This window comes from Tamandua tetradactyla, chromosome 13 (assembly GCF_023851605.1).
Source record: "Tamandua tetradactyla isolate mTamTet1 chromosome 13, mTamTet1.pri, whole genome shotgun sequence".
Lineage (NCBI taxonomy): Eukaryota > Metazoa > Chordata > Mammalia > Pilosa > Myrmecophagidae > Tamandua > Tamandua tetradactyla.
In genome coordinates this window covers 5744250-5772173 of record NC_135339.1, presented here as the reverse complement: position 1 = coordinate 5772173, position 27924 = coordinate 5744250, and the positions used below count along the sequence as shown (strand labels likewise).

General features: G+C 36.6%; 1 protein-coding gene across 11 annotated transcripts in view; it reads right to left on the bottom strand.

The window, feature by feature from the left end:
* PARG (poly(ADP-ribose) glycohydrolase) overlaps positions 1-27924 on the bottom strand; it is a 185652-nt gene that overhangs the window by 60785 nt on the left and 96943 nt on the right. For all 11 annotated transcript variants that reach the window (XR_013161355.1, XM_077124627.1, XM_077124628.1 and 8 more), the window contains 3 exons: positions 23095-23187; positions 12141-12298; positions 3146-3225 (listed from right to left, as the gene is read on the bottom strand). Coding sequence is in view for 10 of the 11 variants with exons in the window: in XM_077124627.1 (XP_076980742.1) it covers positions 3146-3225; positions 12141-12298; positions 23095-23187 (331 nt within the window). In the remaining variant the exon portion in view is untranslated. The remainder of the gene's footprint in view (positions 1-3145; positions 3226-12140; positions 12299-23094; positions 23188-27924) is intronic.

The window sequence follows — 27924 nt, the reverse complement described above, 5'->3', positions numbered from 1 at the left end:
TTGAAGTTACAGCTAAATCTGAGGCTTAAATGATATACAATTGCTCTACAACCTTTGTGGAAAGGAGGAATGTGTTCTAATAGCTTAGAGAAAACATTTTTCAAGGGGCAATAGATTTGAGAGGATCAAAATAACATACTCGGGGAGCAAGGGTAGTTCAATGGTAGAATTCTCAGCTGCCATGCTGAGAGACCCAGGTTTGATTCCAGGCCCGTGCACATCACCCCCCCCCCCAAAATAAAATTCAACAAATGGTGCTGCAATAGGAGTCACATGGAAAAAAGAATGAAATGTGTCCACCACCATACAGCACACAAAAATAAATACCTAAATAAAATTAAATACTCATAATGCAGTAAACAATTTTAGAGGCTAAAACTTTCTTACATTAAGCTTACTTTTTATTTTAAGCTAGTGGCAAAAGCAACAAATAAATCAGCAGGCCAGAAGTAATTTGTTTGATTCAAATCAAAGAACAAACTCAAAAGACCAGCCATTTCTGTTTTCTTCTGTTAAAAAAAGAAAAAGAAAAGAAAAGCTCTAAAGGAAAGAAAGATGTCAGGAGCTATCAGTGCTAAGATAGTGGAGCTCCAATGAAAACTTGGCAACCCTTTCATTCTTATGGATGATTTCACATTTTTTTACTCTCACACAAGCAGTAACAACTCAAACATCATATAGAATAGTTGTGTTAGAAAACAGAATCTTGTTAATATGGATCATGAAATATTCTTTAGATATCTAACTTTCTTGAAAATAAACGGACAGCCAAAACTCATAAGCGAGAAGTCAAACTATTCAAACACCAGAGAAGCAATCCTATTGCAAACTGTCAGAATCATCCATTCAGTAACAAGAGAGAAGTAAAAACATTAAATGCCCTTTATATATACTGAGAGAGACCAAGAGAAATTCATAAAAAAATAAAACATTGCTGGCAAAGCAAGAGAAAAGGCAGAAGAACACGGTTCTTAAGATATAATTATTAGCAAAAATCTTTGGGAGCATGCCTGTTACCTTTCTCTATAAACTACATAAGGGTCATCAGTTTTTAAATATTTCTGTAAGACTTTATCTAAAACTATACTGTAAATAATCTAACTAAGAAGGCTTTTCAAAATCTTCCAGTCTCAAAGATCCTCATTATAAATATAAATGTTTGACAACACTGGAAAGTTGGTCCTGAGGGAATTATAATATTTGTATCAATTTTAAAAAGCACTTTTTTCATGTATTAAATTTCCAAAGCTGGGACACATATTTTATAATTGAAGGTATCTTGCTATTGCTGTTGGCCTGGATTAAAGTCAAACTTTTCCAGAGAAGCTGGGCATCATCTTCTGCCAGTCATCTGGGAGCACCCCACCTGAGAGTTGGTTTTAATTCAAACCTCAGCTGCAGTTTTCTGGGGACCATGCTGGATATGTGCTGTCAAACCCTAAATGTATGGCTTGTGGTTCAAATTCTCAGGGGAGATTTTTCTCCCTTCCCTCTACCCAGTGTCAAGGTTGAAACTTGCAAGTTTGTTATTTTTTTCCTGCATGAACAGGTTAATTTCTCATTTATCCTAATCAAAAGATACAGAACGTTGGTGTACCAGCTTTGTGTAAGAAGTCTCCTATTTTGACTCTCCATTTTAAGTGCTTTTATTCCCCTTAACATTACTTATCATCTAAGATGTTCTGCACTTGATAACATGTGATACTTTAAATAGATTTCTGAAGTCTCTGTTCATTAGGCTGCAGGACTTCTATACAGCTAATTATTAGGTTGCAAATCTCTTTTATTCCCCTTAGTATTTCTTCCTAATCCCTTAGCCTGACATCCTAAAGACCTATAGGAATGTTTCATTATTTTTCTACAAGGAATTAAATTAACATGTACAGTGAAATAGCCAAGAAAAAAATGGCTAGTTATAATTCATTTCTTCAGTTCAATTCTTAATAGTGAAAGTAAGTTAGTAAGGATAATTTATGATGGTTTATGCATTTCTAGTTGAAAAAATAAATTTTCTCTTTTCCCTGAAAGTATCTGAAAACTAGAAAGACAAGTTAGCTTTCAGAAAAGACCTATATGATTTCACTTTCAAGATAGACATTCTGAGATACTCAGTTAAAATCATGGAATTCTTTCCATTTAGATTTGGAATAGCAAAAATGTAGTCGTCTTTCTAAATAATTACAAATGCTAATATGGTTTTATGCTTCATGGCCTGAATGAGCCTACATTTTCCTGAATATTTCATTCATTACAGAACACAAAACTGAAATTCAATAAGCTAAAAATAAATAATTCTCTATCAAAGAAGTATGACTTTTCCCCTTCAAATGCCAAAATCCTGATCACTTCTCTCCAAATATTTGAACAACAGCTCACAGCAATACATTCAAGGAGGGAAATGCCAAATGCACTGTAATGTAGGGAGACTACTTATTAAAGGAAGGGTATGAGAAAATGATCTTAAATGATTCAATGATGTGTTTTAAGACAAACTTACAATCTGGCAACCAAAAGTGAAAAGAATTCACTTCCCTTGATCAGGACTGACCTGCTCTGGAAGGAAACTTTTGAGATGTTCTAGTTTCCTCCCATGAAAGGCCCCCCTTGATAACAGCTAACATTTATTTACTAAGCACAGAGTTTCTCATTTAATATTTGCAATTTCTCTATGAGGTAATTACATTATTTTATTTTATAGATGAGGAAACTGAGGCTTATAGATGTTAGGAAATGTGTCCAACCTCACCCAACTCCTAAGATAAGAGTAACAATGCCAATCTACTATCACAGGTCACTACCAGATTAGTTAGACTTTAAATTACTGTTTATTATTAAGTTACCTTTTTAATAAATTACTGTTTATTATTAAGTTACCTTTTTAATTCACAAAAATGCTTTTACATATGTTACACTGGTCTGATTCCAGAGTATATAACCCCCCTCACACACACACTGATAGTACACATTTACGTATATACACATGTATATACTTATGTATAACATCAACATTATAATACTCAATCACTACAGTTATGTGGTTTAGGCAGAAGGAAATATTTTGAAGACAAAATGTTTCTGATATATCATTTGATATGAACTGTTCCATCAATGGGAAAAAATTTCACTAAGAATAAAAGGAATTTACTTTTCTCTGTGACTCTTCTAAAGTAGCAGAAGAGTGTTTTAAGCTTCTCTGGTTTCCTTGAGGAACGTCCTTCAAATAACCTAAAGAGACCAAAAATAAAAGAGGGGGAAGAATGATTAACAATGCCTTAATGATTCCCCCCCAAAATGAAAATTATATTTTTTATCAAGTAATAACATAAACAATTGTTCCAGAAGCCAACTGTGTAGTGATAGAGAACTGGAAAACTGACTTGAATTAGAATGGCACCCAGAGAGGACTGAAATACGCTTCAATCCAGGCTTTTAAAAAGTTGTTCAAGTCAGATGACACCCTCTAACAGCCACACTTCTCCAATACACCTTCCTAATAAATCTTCCTCAGGGGTAGGCACCACCTGTCCCCCTAGAATCAACTAGGGTCAGAGAGTTAATTCAAGGCCATTCTTCCCAATGGCAAATACTATTTATAATTCATAATATTACTAAGTAGCTAAATGATTAAACAAAAACAGCATCTGGAAAAAAAATATCCACATTCGATTATGTTAGATTGGTGGAGGAGAAAAAGGGCAGGTATGAGATACCAGACTGACCAGTCCTTGGTAATTGAACAAAAATATAAATATATCCTTTGCATGGTAATAAAAATAGTGCCTAGTTTCCAACCTGGACTTGCACTACCTAATTTTGTTTTTGTTGAAATGACGTGGCATTGTTATTGGTAACACATAATGCAATTTATCCTGAGGAAAGAAAAGCAGGGCTTTAGAAGCATGTGCTCTCAGTAAGCAATTCACTAAAAGATTTCAAACACAAAAGCATGCTTTGCATGTAAGATCTAGTTTTCTAACAGCATCTAAAAATTAGAGGGAAAATCAGTGGCCATAAATGATGAGGATTATTCATCTGCCTCTAGTTATATATTTTGACTTTAAAACCAGAAACCCTACAAATGAAAGTACACGCTATTAAGTACTGAAATGGGTACAATTTTTCATGGTTAAAAAAGCAAGCTTATGTAACTATACAGAGAAGGAAGATTCATTCCTAACAAGTTAATTCCATAAGAAAATTGTATTGAAAATTGACATTAATTAGGAAGAGAGAAGAAATACAGCTTTCAAATGACCCTATTTTTAATTAACTGAAATCCTGCATTCAGGGTCAACTTCTGAAAAAATAACTGTGAATACTTATTTTCTACAAAGAGTCACAGGTAAAGAAACTAAACCTGTATTTTAACCAAATCTAAATACTCAGTATGTTAAAAACAGTTGAAGAGTACCTGTGTGATAATTTTTACTCATCTAAGTTATTTTTCCAAAATGTTTAATATAGGTTGATTTCCTCAGCAATATGTTATCCAGAATAGAATTTGCCAAAGTAAGTCAAAATGAGTAAGTCATTTGGCAGTTTAGTTAAACATCCTGTATCAAATAAATTATGAATTACTAAATGAATACCTTGGGATCAACTGCAAAATCCCATTCTAGACTTACCTCTTTCTTGGTAGAGGGAAGCAGTCAACACAAAGGCAGCCACTACCTTTTTCTAGAAGTGAACTGATGCACTATACAATTCCATTAAGGGAAAAGAGTTCCTTTTCAGCAGAATTGTCACACAGAGAGGAAATAATGGCTTTTCCCCTTAAGAAATAATTACCAGAAACGTAAAAAGAAAAAGTCTCTCTAAGTTTGTATATACAGTCACCTGTTTGTAAAACTGCATAAAAGTTAATACATTTCATACCTATGATAACAAACTATTAACCTTAGGAACATCTTGGGACTGCAGACTTATTACCCTAGCAATATGGACTTTCCCAGAAAATTATATGGCTGCTATTATCACCTACTACAAATGACCACCAGTGTTTAGTTTGTGGCCTCAAACCTCATGTGTACAAATCAAACAGAATCTCAATCTATTCTGTTTCTTAGTTACTACAGCCCCAAATTCAAATCACTATGGAACCAAATATGCTCTTCCATTTTCCTGATTAAGTTAAGGGAGGGAAGGAAAGGCAGGTAGAGGTGGGGAGAAAGCTGGGAGAGATAAAGCCAGTTCAAAATTCTTATACCATTGGAATACAGGGAGCCCAGAATAAAAATGAGGGCCTTTAATCCTGTACAGCTTAATATACTGCCTGGATATATCACTGAATATATTAAGCAGATAATCAAAAAGTATTGGCAAAGTTCCTTGAAGGATGAAAGAAAAAATATGGAACTATTAAACTTTACTATCAGGGAAAACCCCTGGTACTGTGTCAAATGTTAGGGACACCCAAATCAACAGGTCAAGCCCTTGAACTTGAGGCTTGCTCTTGTGAAGCTTATATATGTACTGGAAAAGCTTAGCCTACCTATAGGTGTGCCTAAGAATCGCCTCCAGAGGATCTCTTTTGTTGCTAAGATGTGGCTTCACTCTCTTTAAGTTCAACTCTGCAAATGAAATCAATGCCCTCCCCCTATATGGGACATGACATTCAGGGGTAAAAGTCTCCCTGGTGGCATGGGAAATGACTCCCAGGGATGAGTCTCGCCCTGGCACCATGGGATCAACAATGCCATCCTGACCAAAAGGGGGAAAAGAAGTATAGCAAATAAGGTATTAGTGGCTGTGAGTGTTCAAAGCCAAGAGGTTACTGTGGAGGTCACTCATGCAAATTTCAGTTAGATATTGTATCTATCATAATTTGACAAACCCCAACCAAAACCATTCCAGTTAATCCTAAAGAATACCTAGGGCAATATATAGGATTCTACAAAGGTCCCAGGCACTAGGTGACTTGCCAGAAACCTACAACCTCCAGATGGGTACAAGTCCTGAAATCTAGAGGGGCCAGCCTCACCAGAACATCAGCTAGTTCCATCTCCCTACTCCTTAATTACTGACACCCTTCCAACATGAAAAAGTTAGAATGGGCATAACCCAAATATCCCTAAGGAGTGGGAGAAAGATCAAAGGTGATAGTGGAGTTAATCAGAGAAGGTAGGGTTTAACAAATGAATATGATTGCTGAATCATTATATTGATATTTCTTTTAGTCTCAGTATCTTAGAGTAGGTAGGAGTAAAAACCAAAAATTGTGGAATTGTAATCCATACCAAACTCTGAAATTTGTTCTACAACTAATTGTTGTGCTGTGCTTTGAAATTCATTGTTTTGTATATATAATATTTTTCACATGCAAAAAAAGAAAAAAATTGATGATAAAAAAATATTTATTCCTTCTAGCCTCCAATGCTCTGGAGCAGCTAGAAGGAAAAATCTGAGATGATGGTATGGTACCTCATAACAAACTCTGTAACTACTTGTTAAAGAGTGCTTTGAGAATTACTGCTTTTTTCTTTCTTTGCTTTGTATATATGTTATATCATACAATTAAAAAAGTTTTAAAAAGGTTAAAAACAAACCCTTGTATCAATTAAAACATTCACCATTTTGCAGTCTGGTTTCTCAGTCAGGTAGCTGTGAAATTTTATACATAAAATGAATTATCCTGTTATTAAACACAAGTGAAAATAACAGAAATATCCAGGCAAACAGCAAAAGCGGAATTCATCGTGAGAGCAATGTACTAAGGGGCAGTCTTTGTCGGGGGGGTGGGAGGCGACACAGACAGGGGACTGTAGATAGAGTCTGAGAAAGGAGAAAGAAAGGCAGATGCGGCTGGGGGATAGAGAGAGGAGAGAGAGAGACAGATAGAAACAGGGTTGGGGGCAGACAAACTGGGAGAGTAGGAGACAGAGGGAGGGTATAATAGAAACTCATGGAAAGAAAGATAACCACAAAGAGACAGAAACTCAATGAGAGTGAGAAATTCTCATAATAACCAAACACCATTCATATTTTACCTTCCCAATATCTTAACTTTAATACAGATTTTTCAATTTGTGGGTATATCATTTGGAGTTATGTTTTGAGTCAGCAGGAGAGCATACAAATATGCACATAAACTCTAGACATAATAACCCCTCTGTATCTTGGGAAGACATTTTGGCATTTAATTGAATGATAATTTCAGATTATTAAAGAAAGCAAACAGAAAAAGCCAGTCTGGCAACCTCACTTTGTTCTAATCAAAAATTTTTATTTTCAAGGGAAGAAATCAATCATTGGTCATATACTTACTAACTAGTGTTTCCTTTCCATATTTATAAAGAGAAACAGTTAAATAATTCTTTCCCTGAATAGAATGGTGATAATATTATTGGACCTGCACTCTAGACACCCACTTCCCAATTATGATTTAAAGTTAAGAATTAATCCCATTAATACACAGCAAATCAGGCCCCAAACACTATAATCACTACTTTAAAATGGAAGCAAGCGATAAGAGGTGTCAGACCGAAAATCCTGGGCTTTCTGTAAGCCATTCTGCCATATGGCCCCACCAGCTTTTTCAATCCAGGGAAGAGGCAGATGTAAAAAGCCTGCTGGGCAGTACACTGCTGCAACCAGTAATTTATCTTTGACCATCTAGTTTCCAAGCAATCTCAGAGCATCAATGCTAATCACATTGGAAGCCTTTCTATGAATACATAGGCCCTGAAAGGCAAGCAGGGGAAAAGGTCAGGGGTATTTAACATAACTAAGCAGGGCTGTAAGAACATAACCATAAATAAAAAGAAGAGTTATTCAATTTATTGATGTCAGCCTCCTGCCACATACTCTTACCATTTTTCTTATTCAATCAACTAGCTAGCCATACTGCCATACCTCTTTTGAGATTAAATACACACATATACACACCCACCCCCACAACTCCTAATGGCCAGAAACCATAATCATAAATAGTAAACGTGCAAAAAAATTTTTTTAATAACTTTTTTTAAAGGAAAAGTTTTTCTGATAACAGTCCTCACTTAGAAAGAGATGCACAGTTCCTATTTTAAAAATTTAAGTCTACAACTCAGTCAAAGAACCAATTTTCTGATAAAGCCTGTAACTAAAACATCAAAGGTTTATTTTAGGGATCATCAAGACATATGCACTGGCTGGTTAGTCAAATATTTCACAGACACAAACTGCAAATGACCATTAAGAAGCTAAGTTTAAATCATCATTAATTAATCCTCCTTGTTACCAAAAACGAAAACAGAAAACCCCCAAATCGCTGGACTGTCTTCAGTATTCTGGTTAGGGCTTTATAATTTACAGCATTCTGGCAGAGTCTAGAGTTGATCAAATATTTATTTCAAATAAACAGAAAGGCTATTCACTCTTTAGAGAACCAGTATTTCCAACATAAGTAATACTCTACATGGAAACAGGCAATTATAATTCTACAAAATTAAATTTTCACTTTACTTAAATACAAAATTTGACCATTTCCTTTTCTGTATTAAAATGAGGCTACTTTAGAAGCAGAGAAAATTTTTTTCACAATTTTTTTCAAGCGAACAAAAAAAAAACCTGCATTTAACACACAGGTTCTTTACATAACAGCAATCACAGCTACCAGCGTTCTTTATTTTCTTTCAGTCTTGTCCCAAATACCAAAGAAATGAAAGGTAAAAACTGTGTTTAATTATATGTGGCTTTATAATAAAGGAACTAAATATCTTAGAGAAAGGTCTTTAAGCATTATTCCTTCAAACAAGGTACAGTTTGAACAATAAGAAGACCCAGACTAAGGGCCAGGAGGGTCTAAGTTAACAGTCTTGGCACTGCCATCAACTCAAGGCACTTCATTTCTCACCTGCTTCACTTGTAAAATTTATTTTCATTTATTCAACAAAGATTTACTGAAGGCCTATAATGTGTGAGATTTTATGAAGACAACACACAGGACAGATAAGATCCCTGCCTTGTTGGCAGGATTAAATAACCAATTATAAATAAGACAAGTAGGTGGTATAATCAGAAGAACAGAGGACACTAATGGCCACATCTGGGTGCCCTCTGTCCCGATACCTGTCTCTCAGCCCAGGACCATCACACTGCTGTGGCCTTCAAATAACTCAAGGCTCCCCCACTACAGCACCCCAGTTGCTACCATCTGTTTACTGTATTGCCATAGCCTTCCCAACCCCCGCCCCAACCCCTACACTTGGTTACCACATTGCAGCCAAATTTGGAAAAGGTAGGTTTGATCTCGTGCATCAGTGCCTGCCGCCACCCAACGCCCCAACCCCAGAATGCAATAATTTCTTTCCTCATCGGTACAAAACTCACCATTTCATACTTAATTCAAAGGTTTTGGGTAAGGAAGTGTTTCTTTATTAAATTATATCCTTCTCAAACAGGGTGTAAAGTGCTGCGAACCACTCCTTTACTCCCACAGGAGTAGTGAACTATTCCTGGCAGGACCAGAGAGTTCAGGAACCGTGACTTTATACTCACATTCTACATAACATTTGCAGGAAGAAGGAATTTTACTCCAGCTTTAACATTATTTCAGAATACAAAGAATATAGTGTGCAACAAACATTCCTGTGAGTAATGTCCAAACAGGTGAGCTTTGTCACGGAGGAGGACTAAACGCCACGAGCAGGATGTGCACACCTATCCCAGGTGGCTGTGAGGGTTAAAGTGAATAACCACCCAAGAGAAAAAAAATTCAGAAATCAGATTCTTTCTTCTCTGTAACTGAAGATATTTATTAACCCTAAAGAGAAAGACAGTAATTTTACAGTGGAAAAATCCATCAGACACCAACTTAGCCAAGTGATCACCTGTCATAAGGCACCAAGAAGGACACAACCTCCTTTCTGTGATATTCCTGCTGAAAACGCATCACCTTATTTATTTTATTTTATTTTGTTTTTCTTTTTTTAAAATTAATTAATTTTCTCTCTCTTTTTTAAATTGTAAAATATAATATATGTACAAAAAAGCAATAAACTTCCAAGTATACTTTAACAAATAGTTACAGAACAGATTTTAAAGTTTGGTATGGTTACAGTTCCATGATTTTTCATTTTTTCTTCAAGTTGCTCCAAGACACTGGAGATCAAAAGAAATGTCAGTATAATGATTCAGCAGTCATATTCATTTGTTAAGTCCTATCTTCTCTGCTATATTCCTCCTTCTCTTTAAATAACACATATATATATATATAAACAATAAATTTCAAAGTATATTGCAACAATTAGTTGTAGAACAGATTTCAGAGTTTGGTATAGGTTACAATTCCATAATTTCAGGTTTTTATTTCTAGCTGCTTTAAGGTACTGGAGGCTAAAAAGAAATATCAATATAATGATTCAGCATTCACACTCATTTATTAAACCCAATCTTCTCTGTTTAACTAGACCATCACCTTTGATCTTTCTCCCACTCTTTAGGGGCATTTGGGCTATGCCTACTCTAACTTTTTCATATTGGAAGGGCCTGTCAATAATATGGAATAGGGGGACTGAACTAGTTGATGTTCTGGAAAGACCGGTCCCTCTGCCTTTCAGGACTTAACTGGCCCAGAGACCCATCTGGAGATTGTAGTTTTTGGAGAGTTAGCCTAGTACATGGAACCTTTGCAAAATCTTATATAATGCCCTAGGTATTCTTTAGGATTGGCAGGAATGGTTTTGGTTGGGGTTTGGGCAAGTTATGATAGGTAGCAATGTCTAACTGAAGCATGCGTAAGAGCGACCTCCAGTGTAGCCTTTCGACTCTATTTGAACTCTCACAGCCACTGATACCTTATTTGTTACATTTCTTTTCCTCCTTTAGATCAGGACAGCATTGCTGATCCTATGGCATCACCTTTTTCTAACTGTGGGAAAACATGAGCCAAACCCAGATAGAGGGACATTCTACAAAATAATTGCTCAGTGGTTTTCAAAAGTATCAAAGTCATGAAAGAAAAGAAAAAACCAAGAAACAGATTGGAGGAGACTAAATGCAAATAAGAACTAAATGTAATGTGGAGTGCTGGATAGGATCCTGGAATGGAAGAAGGGCAGCAGAAAAAGTGTGGAATTCAAATAAGGATTTTAGTTGATAATATATTGTGCCAAAGTTAACTTCCTGGTTTTCATATGGGCTTCATAAGATGCTAGCATAAGGTTAAGCTGGAAGGTATATTCAGGACTTCCTGGCACTGTTTTCACAACTTTTCTGTAAGTTTAAAACTGGTTCAAAATAAAAAGTAGTTAAAGAAACTACATTAAAAAGTCACATAAAAAACAGAGCAGTGTGGCTGACAAAAGCGCCTTTGCCTTGGGCTGCCCCCTCGTATGCAGTGTGCTGCCTACACTGACGCACCCTCAGAGGTACGAGATGGGCAATTAGAGAGAGGTGGAGGAGGAGGACATGACATAATACGCGTTATACCCATTTTCTGAAGGCCCATTCCCGAACATTAGGGAAAGGAGCACACATCCTCTTCTTGGATACTATAAAGACAATTTGGAAGTGAGTGAAGGAAGGGAGGAGGAGGGAGAGAAAGAGAGAGATTCATTTGCCAAGAAGACTCCTTACAATGCTTTTGTATGTGGATAGGTGAAGAAGGATACTCCGGGAGGGATAGTTATGATCTGAAACTTTATCAACATCTTCACAAAGGATTAATTTAGCCAAATGATTTGAATAATCCTCATGACTTTATACTCACATTCTACATAACATTTGCAGGAAGAAGGAATTTTACTCCAGCTTTAACATTATTTCAGAATACAAAGAATATAGTGTGCAACAAACATTCCTGTGAGTAATGTCCAAACAGAAGAGGCATAATGAATCAGAGCACCCAAGAAGGAGAATATTCTGAAAGGATGGAAAGAACAGGGCTGGGAGTAAGACAGACCTGAGATTAAACCTCAGCTCTGGAACTGAACTCAGCTCTGGCTACTGAACCCTAAGCAAGTTTTTTTTTTAACCTCTACGAACTTTAATTACCCTGCCTGCAAAATGGCAAAAATATCACATAGGTCAAAGTATTGTATATATTAAATTAGATAACGGTAAATAAAATGCTTGGCCCATGGTAAATCACTCAATAAATATCATTAGTTTCTTCCACTCTTCTCTATTTCATTGTTAAGAGGTGTTCTCTGAAAACATACCGATTGAAGTTAATATCTGGGTAACTAGAATATTCCGATTTCATCTTAGCATTTCGTCGTGGAAATGTGCAGAAAAAAGCATTAGCTAAAAGACTGGCAATCTGCTCCTGTGACATTGTGATGGAATGATTCATCTTCTGCTTCAAGAGAGGTATTGGCTGAAAGAGGAAACAAAAAATACAGACAAGAAGAGCACTAATTAGTTTAGCAATTTCAAAAGCAGAAGCACCAAATTGCATTTGCTAAATTAGGGCAAGAATAATTTCAGGCTACTCTTGAATTCTTAAATCAGCAATATCATTAAAGTCAAGGGTTGTTTATCAGAGATGACTGGGAAAATGTTCTTGTTTGACAAATTGCAGATTTCTAATCAATAATAACGATAGTAAAGAGAACACAAAACATTACTCATCAGTGAAAAGCAAAATTGCTTGAGCAATTAAGAAATAAAGACGTTACTCATGTAAGGAAATAGTAAAAGATGAAACAGAAAAATGCAACACTGAGTTTACTTATTGTTTACACTAAATTCTTTTCTCTCATTTATGATAAAGATTGTTGGACAGAATAATTTTTATATTTTAATTCTAACATTATCTAAGGAAAAAATTCAGTAAGTCTTTCCCCTCTTATTCTGACTTACACTTCAAATTGACAATTTGTTTTTGAAACTTAAATCTAATTTTAATAAAGCAGTCAATGGCATATGTGAAAACCATCACACAAAAAATCTGCATATCACTTAACAATATAAGCATTTCCTTTATAGTAAAAAATTCCAAGTCAGGAAAGATGCATGGACTTTTTCTTAAAAATGTATATGGTCGAAATGTCTTCTATACCAACCCCAAATTCACTGACGCTTCATATTTTTCTTTAACTTTTTAAATTGTATAACATATATACAAAGTAAAGAAAGAAAAAAGCAGTAGTGCTCAAAGCACTCTTCACAAGTAGTTACAGGACAAATTCCAGAGTTTGTCATGGGCTACCATATCATCATCTCAGATTTTTCCTTCTACTGCTCCAGAACATTAGAGGCTAGAAGGAATAAATATTTTTTTACCATCACAATGGGCTTTTTTGCATGTGAAAAATAACATGTATACAAAAAAAAAAGGAATAAATTTCAAAGCACATTGCAACAATTAGCTGCAGAACAGATTTCAGAGTTTGGTATGGCTTACAATTCCACAATTTTAGGTATTTACTTCTAGCTGCTCTAAGATATTGGAGATTAAAAGAAATATCAATATAATGATTCAGCAATCATACTCGTTCATTAAACCCTACCTTCTCTGTATAAGTCCACCATCACCTTTGATCTTTCTTCCACTCTTTTGGGATATTTGGGCTAATATGCCCATTCTAACTTTTTAATGTGGGAAGGGGCTGTCAATAATATAGGGTAAGGAAATGGAACTAGTTGATGTTTTCGTGAGGCTGGCCCTTTTAGGTCTCAGGACTTATCTGGTCCAGGGACCCATCTGGAGGTTGTAGGTTTCTGGAAAGTTACACTAGTGCATAGAAACGTTGTAGAATCCTATATATTGCCCTAGGTGTTCTTAAGGACTAGCTGGAATGGTTTTGGTTGGGGTTTGGCAAGTTATGATAGGTAGAAATGTCTAACTGAAGCTTGCATAAGAATGACCTCCAGAGTAGCCTCTCGACTCTGAACTCTCTCAGCCACCGATACTTGTTTTGTTACACTTCTTTTCCCCCTTTTGGTCAGGATGGCATTGTTGATCCCACAGTATCAGGGCCGACTCATCCCTGTGAGTCATTTCCCATGCTATCAAGGAGGCAATGCTTTTTTATTGGGGGTTGGGGCTTGGTGAGGGTGGTGGTGCCTGGGAATTGAATCCAGGACTCCCGCATGGACAGCGAGCATTCTACCACTGCACCACCCATGCACCCTACAGACCTTTCATTTTGAGTATAATCTACAGGACCTGAGTAATGTGTTCAGTGTGTTTTATTCTATTTTAAAGGTTTAAACTTTATTTTTTAAAGACATGATGGTAAAACCAATGACCACCTGCCAGTTCACCTATCAGCTATTAAATCTCAAAATGCTCTAGCATAATATTTTGAGATGTTAAGTATCTTTATATCTTTGCTACAGTATGAATCTGCTAGGGACAAAAAAAGTTAAACTAGCAGTTCAGCTACTTTTCTTGGGAAAAAATTAAAAACTGGGGAAAAGGTAAAAAATTTATTTTCATTGTGTTCTCCAAAATTCTCTTTTCTTTCAGGCCTTAGCAATCACCATTTCTAATAAAGAGGAAATAAAGAGCTTATATTATATTGATCTCCATTTCCCATCCTATACATTTAAGTCACAACCTAGCACTGAGTACAGAAAAGGTGAAAGTGTGTCAGTGATTTAAAGCAAACTGTTATTTGGCTTTATTAAGAAATGAGTTTCTACCTACCATCTATCACGTCATCAAGAAAAATAATTTAAAAAATTAATGGTAACTACTTTAGGCTTAATGGACTTTAAACATTTCCTGGGCTCCAAATAACCAAATGGTATAGTTTCAAACAGAATACATGATTTCTGTTCCCTTGTGAGGAGAAGGCCTGAAAGTCACACTTGAGGAACATGTGAGGATGCAAATCCGATTAGAAGCACTCAGGAAGATAAAATCAGAGGCCAGTTACTATGAACCAAAATCTGTCCAAGTCCCTCTCCAAATAATGTCTCCTATAATTTCCTTTTTGTAAGTCTAAATTTTACCTTTTAGATTTGACCTAGAGTACTTTAATGTAATAAATCTACAATATCAATGTACGCAATTTAACTTGCGAAAAGATAAATTTTGATCGCAAATCAAAATCTTAACTTTCATAGCAAAGATTTACTTTTCAGTAAAGGGTAGAGAGGTGAATTAAGATGTTCTTCCCATTAATACACTAATGGAATGACAGTTATTTTAAGTCAAGACAAAAGACAAGGGAACTATGAGTCAGATTTTGGTTTTGTCAAGTGACTGATAAATTTAGATGCTTTTAAATCAATATCAATTCATTACATATGAAAACTTTCTCTCCTAGCATGAGAGGAAGAGAAGATTAAGTGAATCATGTCTAAAGGCTGTGTATGTGTCAATTATGCACAGTAATTGAAAAAGTATTTAAACGCCATATTAAAGACAGGACACAAAGAGATTCTATTCTGCATTCAAGGAGAATATAATCTAGTAGGAAGAGATATGTAAAGACAAAAATTTCAAAACAATGTGCATGTAATTATGATTTGATGATTTGAGAGCTGCAGCATAGATTAACTGTAGGGAGGAGAGTCAGCAAAGGCTCCAGAGAGGAAGTAAATGGTAGGTTGAGCCTAGAAGGTAGCCAAGAAACCTCCCTAGTAAGGGGAAAAGCACAGAAGGAAAGGAAAAATAATGAATACGGAGCATAATCAAGCAAATAACTTCAAACACAAACAACAAGAAGATGAATTTTAAAATATATTTTCCCACTTCTACAGAAGATAGCGGCTTAGTAAGACGTGCAGGTCTTAGTTCCTTCTCCAGAACAGCTACTAGGGGAGTAGAAACGATACAGAACAGCTCCCGGAGCCACGACAGAAATCAAGAAGACAGCGTACCCCATTCTGGAACGGCTGACTGGCTGGGAGAACCCGCTCTGGTAAGATCGCCGAGGGGCGCGGGCTTCCCTGGGCTGGGGCGGCAGGCGGCCGGAGTCCCACCCTTCCTCCTTCCCGGGCCGGCTGGGAGAATTGGACAGGCGGTCCCCTCAAGCAGCGGCGGCTGGCGCCCCCCCCGCCACGCGCGGCCCCCCGGATCAGCTGGGAGAATTGGATCGGAGATCCCCAGGCCACGGAGAACGGTGACCGAGGTCCATTCCAAACACGTGGCTTCCCGGTCTGGCTGGGAACGGTGGATAGACACTCCCCCAGGCCACGGCGGCTGGCGCCCTCCCACCACGCTTGGTGCCCCGGGCCCGGCTGGGAGATTTGGACGGGCGATCTCCCGGGCTGTGGTGACCGGCGACCTTCCCTGCGTTCGGATCCCCAGGCCGGCTGGGAGATTCGGACAGGCAATCCTCCAAGCCGCTTCGGTTGGTGAACCTCCCCCACGGCGAGAGTTTTCCAAAGTTAAAGGACCCACAGCACCTTTTACTGGTGGGACCCGCAGACAAATGAGTGCCACGAGCGCCACCTACTGGGAAGGATAAGAGAAACAGAACCCAGAGATTTCACAGAAAAATCTTTCAACCTGTTGGGTCCAACACCCCGGGAAATCTGATTAAATGCCCAGACGCCAGCAGAAGATAACGGATCACGCTCAGAAAATTGAAAATATGGCCCAGTCAAAGGAACAAACCAATAGTTCAAATGAGATACAGGAGCTGAGACAACTAATGCTGAATATACGAACAGAAATGGAAAACCTCTTCAAAAATGAAATCGATCAATTGAGGGAGGACATGAAGAAGACATGGGCTGAACAAAAAGAAGAAAGAGAAAAACTGAAAAAACAAATCGCAGAACTTATGGAAGTGAAGGATAAAGTAGAAAAGATGGAAAAAACAATGGATATCTACAATGATAGACTTAAAGAGACAGAAGATAGAATTAGTGATTTGGAGGATGGAACATCTGAATTCCAAAAGGAACAGAAACTATCGGGAAAAGAATGGAAAAATTTGAACAGGGGATCAGGGAACTGAAGGACAATATGAAGCGCAAAAATATACGTGTTGTGGGTGTCCCAGAAGGAGAAGAGAAGGGAAAAGGAGGAGAAAAACTAATGGAAGAAATTATCACTGAAACTTTCCCAACTCTTATGAAAGACCTAAAATGACAGATCCAAGAAGTGCAGCGCAACCCAAAGAGATTAGACCCAAATAGGCATTCTCCAAGACACTTACTAGTTAGAATGTCAGAGGTCAAAGAGAAAGAGAGGATCTTGAAAGCAGCAAGAGAAAAACAATCCATCACATGCAAGGGAAACCCAATAAGACTATGTGTAGATTTCTCAGCAGAAACCATGGAGGCTAGAAGACAGTGGGATGATATATTTAAATTACTAAAAGAGAAAAACTGGCAACCAAGACTCCTATATCCAGCAAAACTGTCCTTCAAAAATGAGGGAGAAATTAAAACATTCTCAGACTAAAAGTCACTGAGAGAATTTGTGACCAAGAGACCAGCTCTGCAAGAAATACTAAAGGGAGCACTAGAGTCAGATACAAAAAGACAGAAGAGAGAGGTATGGAGAAGAGTGTAGAAAGAAGGAAAATCAGATATGATATATATAATACAAGAGCCAAAATGGTAGAGGAAAATATTATCCAAACAGTAATAACACTAAATGTTAATGGACTGAATTCCCCAATCAAAAGACAAAGACTGGCAGAATGGATTAAAAAACAGGATCCTTCTATATGCTGTCTATAGGAAACACATCTTAGACCCAAAGATAAACATAGGTTGAAAGTGAAAGGTTGGGAAAAGATATTTCATGCAAATAACAACCAGAAAAGAGCAGGAGTGGCTATACTATTATCCAACAAATTAGACTTCAAATGTAAAACAGTTAAAAGAGACAAAGAAGGATACTATCTACTAATAAAAGGAACAATTAAACAAGAAGACATAACAATCATAAATATTTATGCACCGAACCGGAATGCCCCTAAATACGTTAGGAATACACTGCAAACACTGAAATAGACACATACCATAATAGTTGGAGACTTCAATTCATCACTCTCATCAATGGACAGAACATCTGGACAGAGGATCAATAAAGAAATAGAGAATCTGAATATTACTATAAATGAGCTAAACTTAACAGACATTTATAGGACATTACATCCCACAACAGCAGGATACACCTTTTTCTCAAGTGCTCATGGATCATTCTCAAAGATAGACCATATGCTGGGTCACAAAGCAAGTCTTAACAAATTTAAAGATTGAAATCATACACAACACTTTCTCGGATCATAAAGGAATGAAGTTGGAAATCAATAATAGGTGGAGTGCCAGAAAATTCACAAATACGTGGAGGCTCAACAACACACTCTTAAACGAGTGGGTCAAAGAAGAAATTGCAAGAGAAATTAGTAAATACCTCGAGGCGAATGAAAACGAAAACACAACATATCAAAACTTATGGGACGCAGCAAAGGCAGTGCTAGAAGGGAAATTTATTGCCCTAAATGCCTATATCAGAAAAGAAGAAAAGGCAAAAATTCAGGAATTAACTGTCCACTTGGAAGAACTGGAGAAAGAACAGCAAACTAATCCCAAAGCAAGCAAAAGGAAAGAAATAACAAAGATTAGAGCAGAAATAAATGAAATTGAAAACATGTAAACAACAGAGAAAATCAATAAGACCAGAAGTTGGTTCTATGAGAAAATCAATAAGATTGATGGGCCCTTAGCAAGATTGACAAAAAGAAGAAGAGAGAGGATGCAAATAAATAAGATCAGAAATGGAAAAGGAGACATAGCTACAGAACTCACAGAAACAAAGGAGGTAATAACAGGATACTATGAACAACTTTACGCTAATAAATACAACAATTTAGATGAAATGGACGGGTTCCTGGAAAGACATGAACAACCAACTTTGACTCAAGAAGACATAGATGACCTCAACAAACCAATCACAAGTAAAGAAATTGAATCAGTCATTCAAAAGCTTACAAAAAAGAAAAGTCCAGGACCAGACGGCTTCACACGTGAATTCTATCAAACATTCCAGAAAGAATTAGTACCAACTCTCCTCAAACTCTTCAAAAAAAATCGAAGTGGAGGGAAAACTACCTAATTCATTCTATGAAGCCAACATCACTCTCATACCAAAACCAGGAAAAGATATCACAAAAAAAGAAAACTACAGACCAATCTCTCTAATGAATATAGATGCAAAAATCCTCAACAAAATTCTAGCAAATCGTATCCAACAACACATTAAAAGAATTATACATCATGACCAAGTAGGATTCATCCCAGGTATGCAACGATGGTTCAACATAAGAAAATCAATTAATGTAATACACCATATCAACAAATCAAAGCAGAAAAATCACACGATCATCTCAATTGATGCAGAGAAGGCATTTGACAAGATTCAATACCCTTTCCTGTTGAAAACACTTCAAAAGATAGGAATACAAGGGAACTTCCTTAAAATGATAGAGGGAATATATGAAAAACCCACAGCTAATATCATCCTCAATGGGGAATAATTGAAAACTTTTCCCCTAAGATCAGGAACAAGACAAGGATGTCCATTATCACCACTATTATTCAACATCGTGTTGGAGGTTCTAGCCAGAGCAATTAGACAAGAAAAAGAAATACAAGGCATCAAAATTGGAAAGGAAGAAGTAAAACTATCACTGTTTGCAGACGATATGATATTATACGTCGAAAACCCAGAAAAATCCACAACAAAACTACTAGAGCTAACAAATGAGTACAGCAAAGTAGCAGGTTACAAGATCAACATTCAAAAATCTGTAGCATTTCTATACACTAGTAATGAACAAGCTGAGGGGGAAATCAAGAAATGAATCCCATTTACAATTGCAACTAAAAGAATAAAATACCTAGGAATAAAGTTAACTAAAGAGACAAAAAATCTATATAAAGAAAACTACAAAAAACTGCTAAAAGAAATCACAGAAGACCTAAGTAGATGGAAGGGCATACCGTGTTCATGGATTGGAAGACTAAATATAGTTAAGATGTCAAGTCTACCTAAATTGATTTACAGATCCAATGCAATACCAATCAAAATCCCAACAACTCATTTTTCAGAAATAGAAAAACCAATAAGCAAATTTATCTGGAAGGGCAGGGTGCCCCGAATTGCTAAAAACATCTTGAGGAAAAAAAACGAAGCTGGAGGTCTCGCGCTGCCTGACTTTAAGGCATATTATGAAGCCACAGTGGTCAAAACAGCATGGTATTGGCATAAAGATAGATATATCGACCAATGGAATCGAATAGAGTGCTCAGATATAGACCCTCTCATCTATGGACATTTGATCTTTGATAAGGCAGTCAAGCCAACTCACCTGGGACAGAACAGTCTCTTCAATAAATGGTGCCTAGAGAACTGGATATCCATATGCAAAAGAATGAAAGAAGATCCGTATCTCACACCCTATACAAAAGTTAACTCAAAATGGATCAAAGATCTAAACATTAGGTCTAACACCATAAAACAGTTAGAGGAAAATGTAGGGAGGTATCTTATGAAACTTACAATTGGAGGCGGTTTTATGGACCTTAAACCTAAAGCAAGAGCATTGAAGAAGGAAATAAATAAATGGGAGCTCCTCAAAATTAAACACTTTTGTGCATCAAAGAACTTCATCAAGAAAGTAGAAAGACAGCCTACACAATGGGAGACAATATTTGGAAATGACATATCAGATAAAGGTCTAGTATCCCGAATCTATAAAGAGATTGTCCAACTCAACAACAAAAAGACAGCCAACCCAATTACAAAATGGGAAAAAGACTTGAACAGACACCTCTCAGAAGAGGAAATACAAATGGCCAAAAGGCACATGAAGAGATGCTCAATGTCTCTGGCCACTAGAGAAATGCAAATCAAAACCACAATGAGATATCATCTCACACCCACCAGAATGGCCATTATCAACAAAACAGAAAATGACAAGTGCTGGAGAGGATGCGGAGAAAGAGGCACACCTATCCACTGTTGGTGGGAATGTCAAATGGTGCAACCACTGTGGAAGGCAGTTTGGCGGTTCCTCATAAAGCTGAATATAGAATTGCCATACGACCCAGCAATACCATTGCTGGGTATCTACTCAAAGGACTTAAGGGCAAAGACACAAACGGACATTTGCACACCAATATTTATAGCAGCGTTATTTACAATTGCAAAGAGATGGAAACAACCAAAATGTCCATCAACAGACGAGTGGCTAAACAAATTGTGGTATATACATACGATGGAATATTATGCAGCTTTAAGACAAAATAAACTTATGAAGCATGTAATAACAGGGATGGACCTAGAGAACATTATGCTGAGTGAGTCTAGCCAAAAACTAAAGGACAAATACTGTATGGTCCCACTGATGTGAACCGACATTCGAGAATAAACTTGGAATATGTCATTGGTAACAGAGTCCAGCAGGAGTTAGAAACAGGGTAAGATAATGGGTAATTGGAGCTGAAGGGATACAGACTGTGCAACAGGACTAGATACAAAAACTCAAAAATGGACAGCACAATAATATCTAATTGTAAAGTAATCATGTTAAAACACTGAATGAAGCTGCATCTGAGCTATAGGTTTTTTTTTTTTTTGTCTGTTTGTTTTTTTTCTTTTCTTTTCTTTACTATTATTATTATTTTTATTTTTTTCTCTATATTAACATTCTATATCTTTTTCTGTTGTTTTGCTAGTTCTTTTCCTAAATCGATGGAAATGTACTAAGAAATGATGATCATGCATTTATGTGATGATGTTAAGAATTACTGATTGCATATGTAGAATGGAATGATTTCTAAATGTTGTGTTAATTTCTTTTTATTCTTTAATTAATAAAGAATATATATATATTTTCACTGTCCAGTGGAAAAACTTACTTCAGACACAACACATTAATGAAGTAAAATTAAAGGTACAAAAAATCAGATCACAGTAAAATGTTAACAAATTGGGCACAATGAAAAACAATTCAATGGTTCTCAATTGAAGGTGGAATAGTCCCCATGAAGATGTTTGCATGTGTAGGTTTTTAGTTGCCCCATGGCTTCGCTTATAGTTTTGGGGTTGCCCCATTGCAATGTGTAATCCTAAACATTAAGAATTTGTTGCTCCCAAAATGTCAACAGGACCCGTGTGGAACAACAGTGATAGCAGAACCTTACTAAGATCCAGGCAGCAGGGCCCTTGCCCTAGAAATAAAAAACAAAGGAAATTCAAGCATTCTGGCCACTGTTGTGAGAAACACAGGAAGAAATCATGAAGGGCAAAACAACGAGGACCTGGTGGCAGTTTAAAAGTATGACCATAAAGCCTTCAGTAACTCCTTCCTTGAAAAGGCTAATTTCCCTTTCCTTGAGTGTGGACTGAGCTTAGTGACTAGCTTATAACAGAAAAATAATGCAAGTGGTGTGTGACTTTAGGAAGCAGGTCATAAAAGGCATTGCAGCCTCCCCTCTCTCTTTCCCTCTGGTCACCCATTGGAGGAAGCCAGCTGTTGTATTCTGAGGGCAGACAAGCAGCCCTAGGGAAACTCATGGCCAGAAAGTGAGGTTCCTGATAACATGAGTCAGCTGAGAAGTAGGCCCTCCGGCCCTCAGACTGCAGCCCTGGCTATGCTGACTGTGGCCACAAGAGACCCTTAGTCAGAACCACTCAGCCAACCTGCTCCCAGATTTCTGACCTCAGACATTGTGAAATGATGAACATTTGTTGTTTTAAGCCATTAAGTTTTGAGGCAATTTGTCATGTAGCAAAATATAAAATTAAATAATACCAAGTTCTTTCTTTTATTTTTACAAGTTAAAAAAATACTATCAACTCATTTGTAATAAAACATAACACTTTGGGAGAGGGTAGAGAAGGGGTGGGGTAGTGTCAAACCATTGTGAAGATAACATGTTGTAAATTCATTAATACGGTTTGAAATAATTACTTTTTTTTTAAGTTAGAAATTATTGAAACAAAAAGAGAAAAAGTCTGAGTAAGCAAACTTCAACAGTATAAACTGAAGCTCAGAAATTGAATACTGCATTTTTAATGTTCTTTTGCGGCATTCTCTCTCACCTCTAACCTTTTCCTTAATACAGAAAATTATCACACTCTGGAAAAAACTGTTTCCCATCTCTCTCTCTTTGACCTTTGCCATTAGAGTTTAAAGGAAATTCAACTGTTTTGTGTCCCAAGAAAGTGATGAGGAAGTTATATTCACTAACCTGGGTGCAAATATTTGGCAGACAGAGTGCAATTTTCACCATATCAGGTAAAATGGACTGATATAAATGTTGAGCTTCTGCTTCTTCAAGTACCTGCAAACCAATAAATTGTTATCAGTAAATAATAACTAATGAACAAATGCTTATTATGAAATTAAATTACATATTTGCTTTTCATGGAATACAATAAAAACCATTTACATCATCAAACATATGTAAAAGTATACCAACAAATACACTGATGAAATTACAAATTCATTTCTGAATGTATATAATTCACTTTAATGCCCTCTTAAAATGCACTAGGTATTCCAAACATCAAATCTCTCTCACATCAACATTCACAGTTAAATAAAACACTTGCAAATGAAGAACAATACATTCTGCCCTTTACGTCCATCTCCTGAAAACTGCCAGATGACTGAGATCTACCACAGAAACCCTCAAGGACCCACCTAGTTTCAATCCTCTATAATTTTTAGAAAACTACCATAAAAATCACACTAATTATTTCAGACCATATTAAATGTTGTTAAATCTCTGTTAGGAAGTAAACAATGAGGTTTCTGGTGACCTCAGTATTTTCCTTTTCTAGATCCCTTGGGAAGTTGAAAGCACAATTCCTACATCATAACTTCGAGCATAACAAAGATGGTCCTTTCTTATCTTTGATAATTTCCCATCTCTATAGGTTTTAGAAATTATTTCAATTCTTACAGATTCAATTTCTTTCTAAACATCAGGATATTTAATAATATTGCAAATGACAACATTCTTTAATTTAGAACCATTAATACCCAACCAGATCATTTACCTTCTAGAAACACACTTAAACAAGAAGTCTTCAGTTATAATCCAGTCTGATCCTGTCATTATTATAGAGAAGAGAAAAGTGAGGCCAAAGAAGTTGCCTATCTTCCTAGATTGATGAGGTCAATTAGCAACTAAAAACAAGGACCACAACTAAGTGCTCAGGCCTCTCTTCAGGGGCTCTCCGCACTGTACTATGTGACCAGGTGTCATGGTTAGGGACAGGTGTCAACTTGGCCAAGTTGTGGTACTTGTTCATCTGATTGGGCAAGCGCCGGCCTGTCTGTCGCAATGAGGACATTTCATAGGATTAGGTCATGATCACGTCAGCTACATCCACAGCTGATTCCATTTGTAATCAGCCAAAAGGGAGTGTCTTCTGTAATTAGGGATGCTAAATGCAATCATGGGAAGCCTTTTAAGGAGGACTCAGAGGAGACAGATTCCATTCCTGCTTTGGCTGGTGAGCCTCTCCTGTGGAGTTCATCCAGGCCATCCATCGGAGTCATCGGCTTCGCAGCCTGCCCTGTGGATTTTGGACTCTGCGTTCCTACGGTCACGTGAGACACTTTCATAAATTTTATATTTGCAAGTGTTCCCTGTTGATTCTGTTTCTCTAGAGAACCCTAACTAATACACCAGGGTTTAAGAATGACGAGGATGCAGACTCTTCACAAATATGTGTAGATTTTCTTTGCTATCAGGAGCTAAGTTAAAATACAGGAACAGGGTGGGCCATGATGGCTCAGCAGGCAGGAATGTTTGCCTGCGATGCCAGAGGACCCGGGTTTGCTTCCTGGTGCCTGCCCATGTAAAAAGAATAAAATAAAATAAAGGAACATCTGTTCATTTATCTGTAGGTGGACAGTGTAGGTACATAAGTAGAAAAAGTAAAAAGATAATTTATCTTCATCTGGTTGTACAGGCCAGGTCCAATACAAAGAATTCTCTTGGAACCAGAGCTCTAAAATACAACCAATGCTTACCTCCCTCCTTAAATAAGGATAATGGCAAAACACATTCATAATGAATAGAAAGACATTTGCAGTTAGGGAGTTTGGGGTCTGAGTAATCATAATATAGAAAACTAAGCAAACTGAAAAACACAAGACAATTATTAATTCTGGGGAAAACAAGAAATTGCAAAAAAAGGAAAAGTACTCATAGTTGAGCTGTGAATGGCATTTATACCATCTTACTAAAAAAAAACAGTACTCATCTAATTGAAATTGGCATGATAATTATATTGGGGAAATGGGGTGGGGGAGCACGTATTAGTGGTGATGGGGGAAATGAGGAGAAAGCTAAATTGCGATCTTCTACAGTGAGAAGTCAAGACATTAAAAAAAAAGGAAAAGAAAAGTAAAAAGCTGTGTTTTTATTATAAGCCTCTTTAACTCTGATAAAAATAAAAACTAAATGTTTAAAAATCATATATTCATAGAAGGCATTCTAGTATTTCAGAGGCACACACTAAAGATACTTGCCTTCTAAAGCCTGAAAATGCACCAAATGCATGCATTAGTTTAAAGTATTGGAACTTTTTGCTTATAATTCTTTTTTTTTTACTTTTTTTTAAAACTCTTAACTCTGAAATATTTATAGATTCACAGGAAGTTGCAAAAATAGTTTAGTTTCTCCCAGTGGTTTCATTATATGACAACCGTACATTGAAACCAGGAAATTATCACTGGTACAATGGGTGCTGTATTGTGCGTGTATAACACTTCATCATACACTTTTTTGCATATGTATATGACAATGTGTGTATATGACATTTCATCCCATGCGCATAACCTTTGGTGAATTCAAGATACAGAAATGTTCCACTATGACAAACATCTGCCTCATGCTACCCATTTACAGACACATTTTGCAATTGGGTTGGCTGTCTTTTTGTTGTTGAGTTCAACCATCTCTTTATGAATTCGGGATACTAGACCTTTATCTGATATATCATTTCCAAATATTGTTTCTCATTGTGTAGGCTGTCTTTTTACTTTCTTGACAAAGTTCTTTGATGTGCAAAAGTATGTAATTTTGAGGCATTCCCATTTATTTATTTATTTCTTCAATGCTCTTGCTTTGGGTGTAAGGTCTAGGAACCTGTCTCCTAGTATAAGATTTATAAGATATTTCCCTACATTTTCTTCCAACACGTTTATGGTCTTAGAGCTAATGTTTAGATCTTTGATCCACTTTGAGTTAATTTTTGTATACGGTGTGAGATATGGGTCCTCTTTCAGTCTTTTGCATATGGATATCCAGTTCTCTAGGCACCATTTATTGAAGAGACTGTTCAGTCCCAGGTGAGTTGGCTTGACTGCCTTATCAAAGATCAATTGTCTATAGATGAGAGGGTTTATATCTGAACACTCTATTCTATTCCATTGGTCAGTATATCTCTTTATGCCAGTAGCATACTGTTTTGACCACTGTAGCTTCATAAAATGCCTTAAAGTCAGGTGTCATGAGACCTCTGACTTCATTTTTTTTTCTCAGGATACTTTTAGTTATTCAGGGCACCCTGCCCTTCCAGATAAATTTGGTTATTGGCTTTTCTATTTCTGAAAAGTAAGTTGTTGGGATTTTAATTGGTATTGCATTGAATCTGTAAATCAATTCAGGTAGAACTGACATCTTAACTATATTTAGTCTTCCAATCCATGGACATGGTATGCCCTTCCATCTATTTAGGTCTTCTGTGATTTCTTTTAGCAATTTCTTGTAGTTTTCTTTGTGTAGGTCTTTTGTCTCCTTAGTTAAATTTATTCCTAAATATTTTATTCTTTTGGTTGCAATTGTAAATGGAATTCTTTTCTTGATTTCCTCCTCAGATTGTTCATTACTAACACTACAGATTTTTGAATGTTGATCTTGTAACCTGCCACTTTGCTGTACTCATTTATTAGCTCTGGTAGTTTTGCTGTGGATTTTTCAGGGTTTTCGACATATAGTGATAGTTTTATTTCTTCCTTTCCAATTTTGATGCCCTGTATTTCTTCTTCTTGTCTAACTGCTCTGGCTAGAACTTCCAACACAATGTTGAATAACAGTGGTGATAGTGGACATCCTTGTCTTGTTCCTGATCTTAGCGGGAAAGTTTTCAGTTTTTTCCCATTGAGGATGATGTTAGCTTTGGGTTTTTTATATATTCCGTTTATCATTTTGAGGAAGTTCCTGTCTATTCCTATCCTTTGAAGAGTTTTCAACAGGAAAGGGTGTTGAATTTTGTCAAATGCCTTTTCTGCATTAATCGAGATGATTATGTGGTTTTTCTGCTTTGATTTGCGGATACAGTGTATTACAATAATTGATTTTCTTATGTTGAACCATCCTTGCATACCTGAGATGAATCCTACTTGGTCATGATATATAATTCTTTTAATGTGTTGCTGGATTCAGTTTGCTAGAATTCTGTTGAGGATTTTTGCATCTACATTCACTAGAGAGATTGGTCTGTAGTTTTCTTTTTTTGTAATATCTTTGTCTGGCTTTGGTATGAGGGTGATGTTGGCTTAATAGAATGAGTTAGGTAGCTTTCCCTCCTCTTCAATTTTTTTGAAGAGTTTGTGTAGGATTGGAACTGATTCTTTCTGGAATGTTTGGTAGAATTCACCTATGAAGCCATCTGGTCCTGGACTTTTCTTTATGGGGAGCTTCTTAATGACTGATTTAATTTCTTTACTTGTGATTGGTTTGTTGAGGTCATCTATTTCTTCTCGAGTCAAAGCTGGTTTTTCATGCCTTCCTAGAAAGTTGTCCATTTCATCTATATTGTCATGTTTATTAGCATAAAGTTGTTCTCAGTATCCTGTCATTACTTCTTTTATTTTTGTGGGGTCAGTGGTTAATGTCTCCTCTTCCATTTTTGTTCTTATTTATGTGCAACCTCTCTCTTCTTCTTTTTGTCAATCTTACTAATGGTCCATCAATCTTACTGATTTTCTCATAGAACCAGCTTCTGGTTTTGTTGATTTTCTCAACGGTTTTCATATTCTCAATTTCATTTATTTCTGC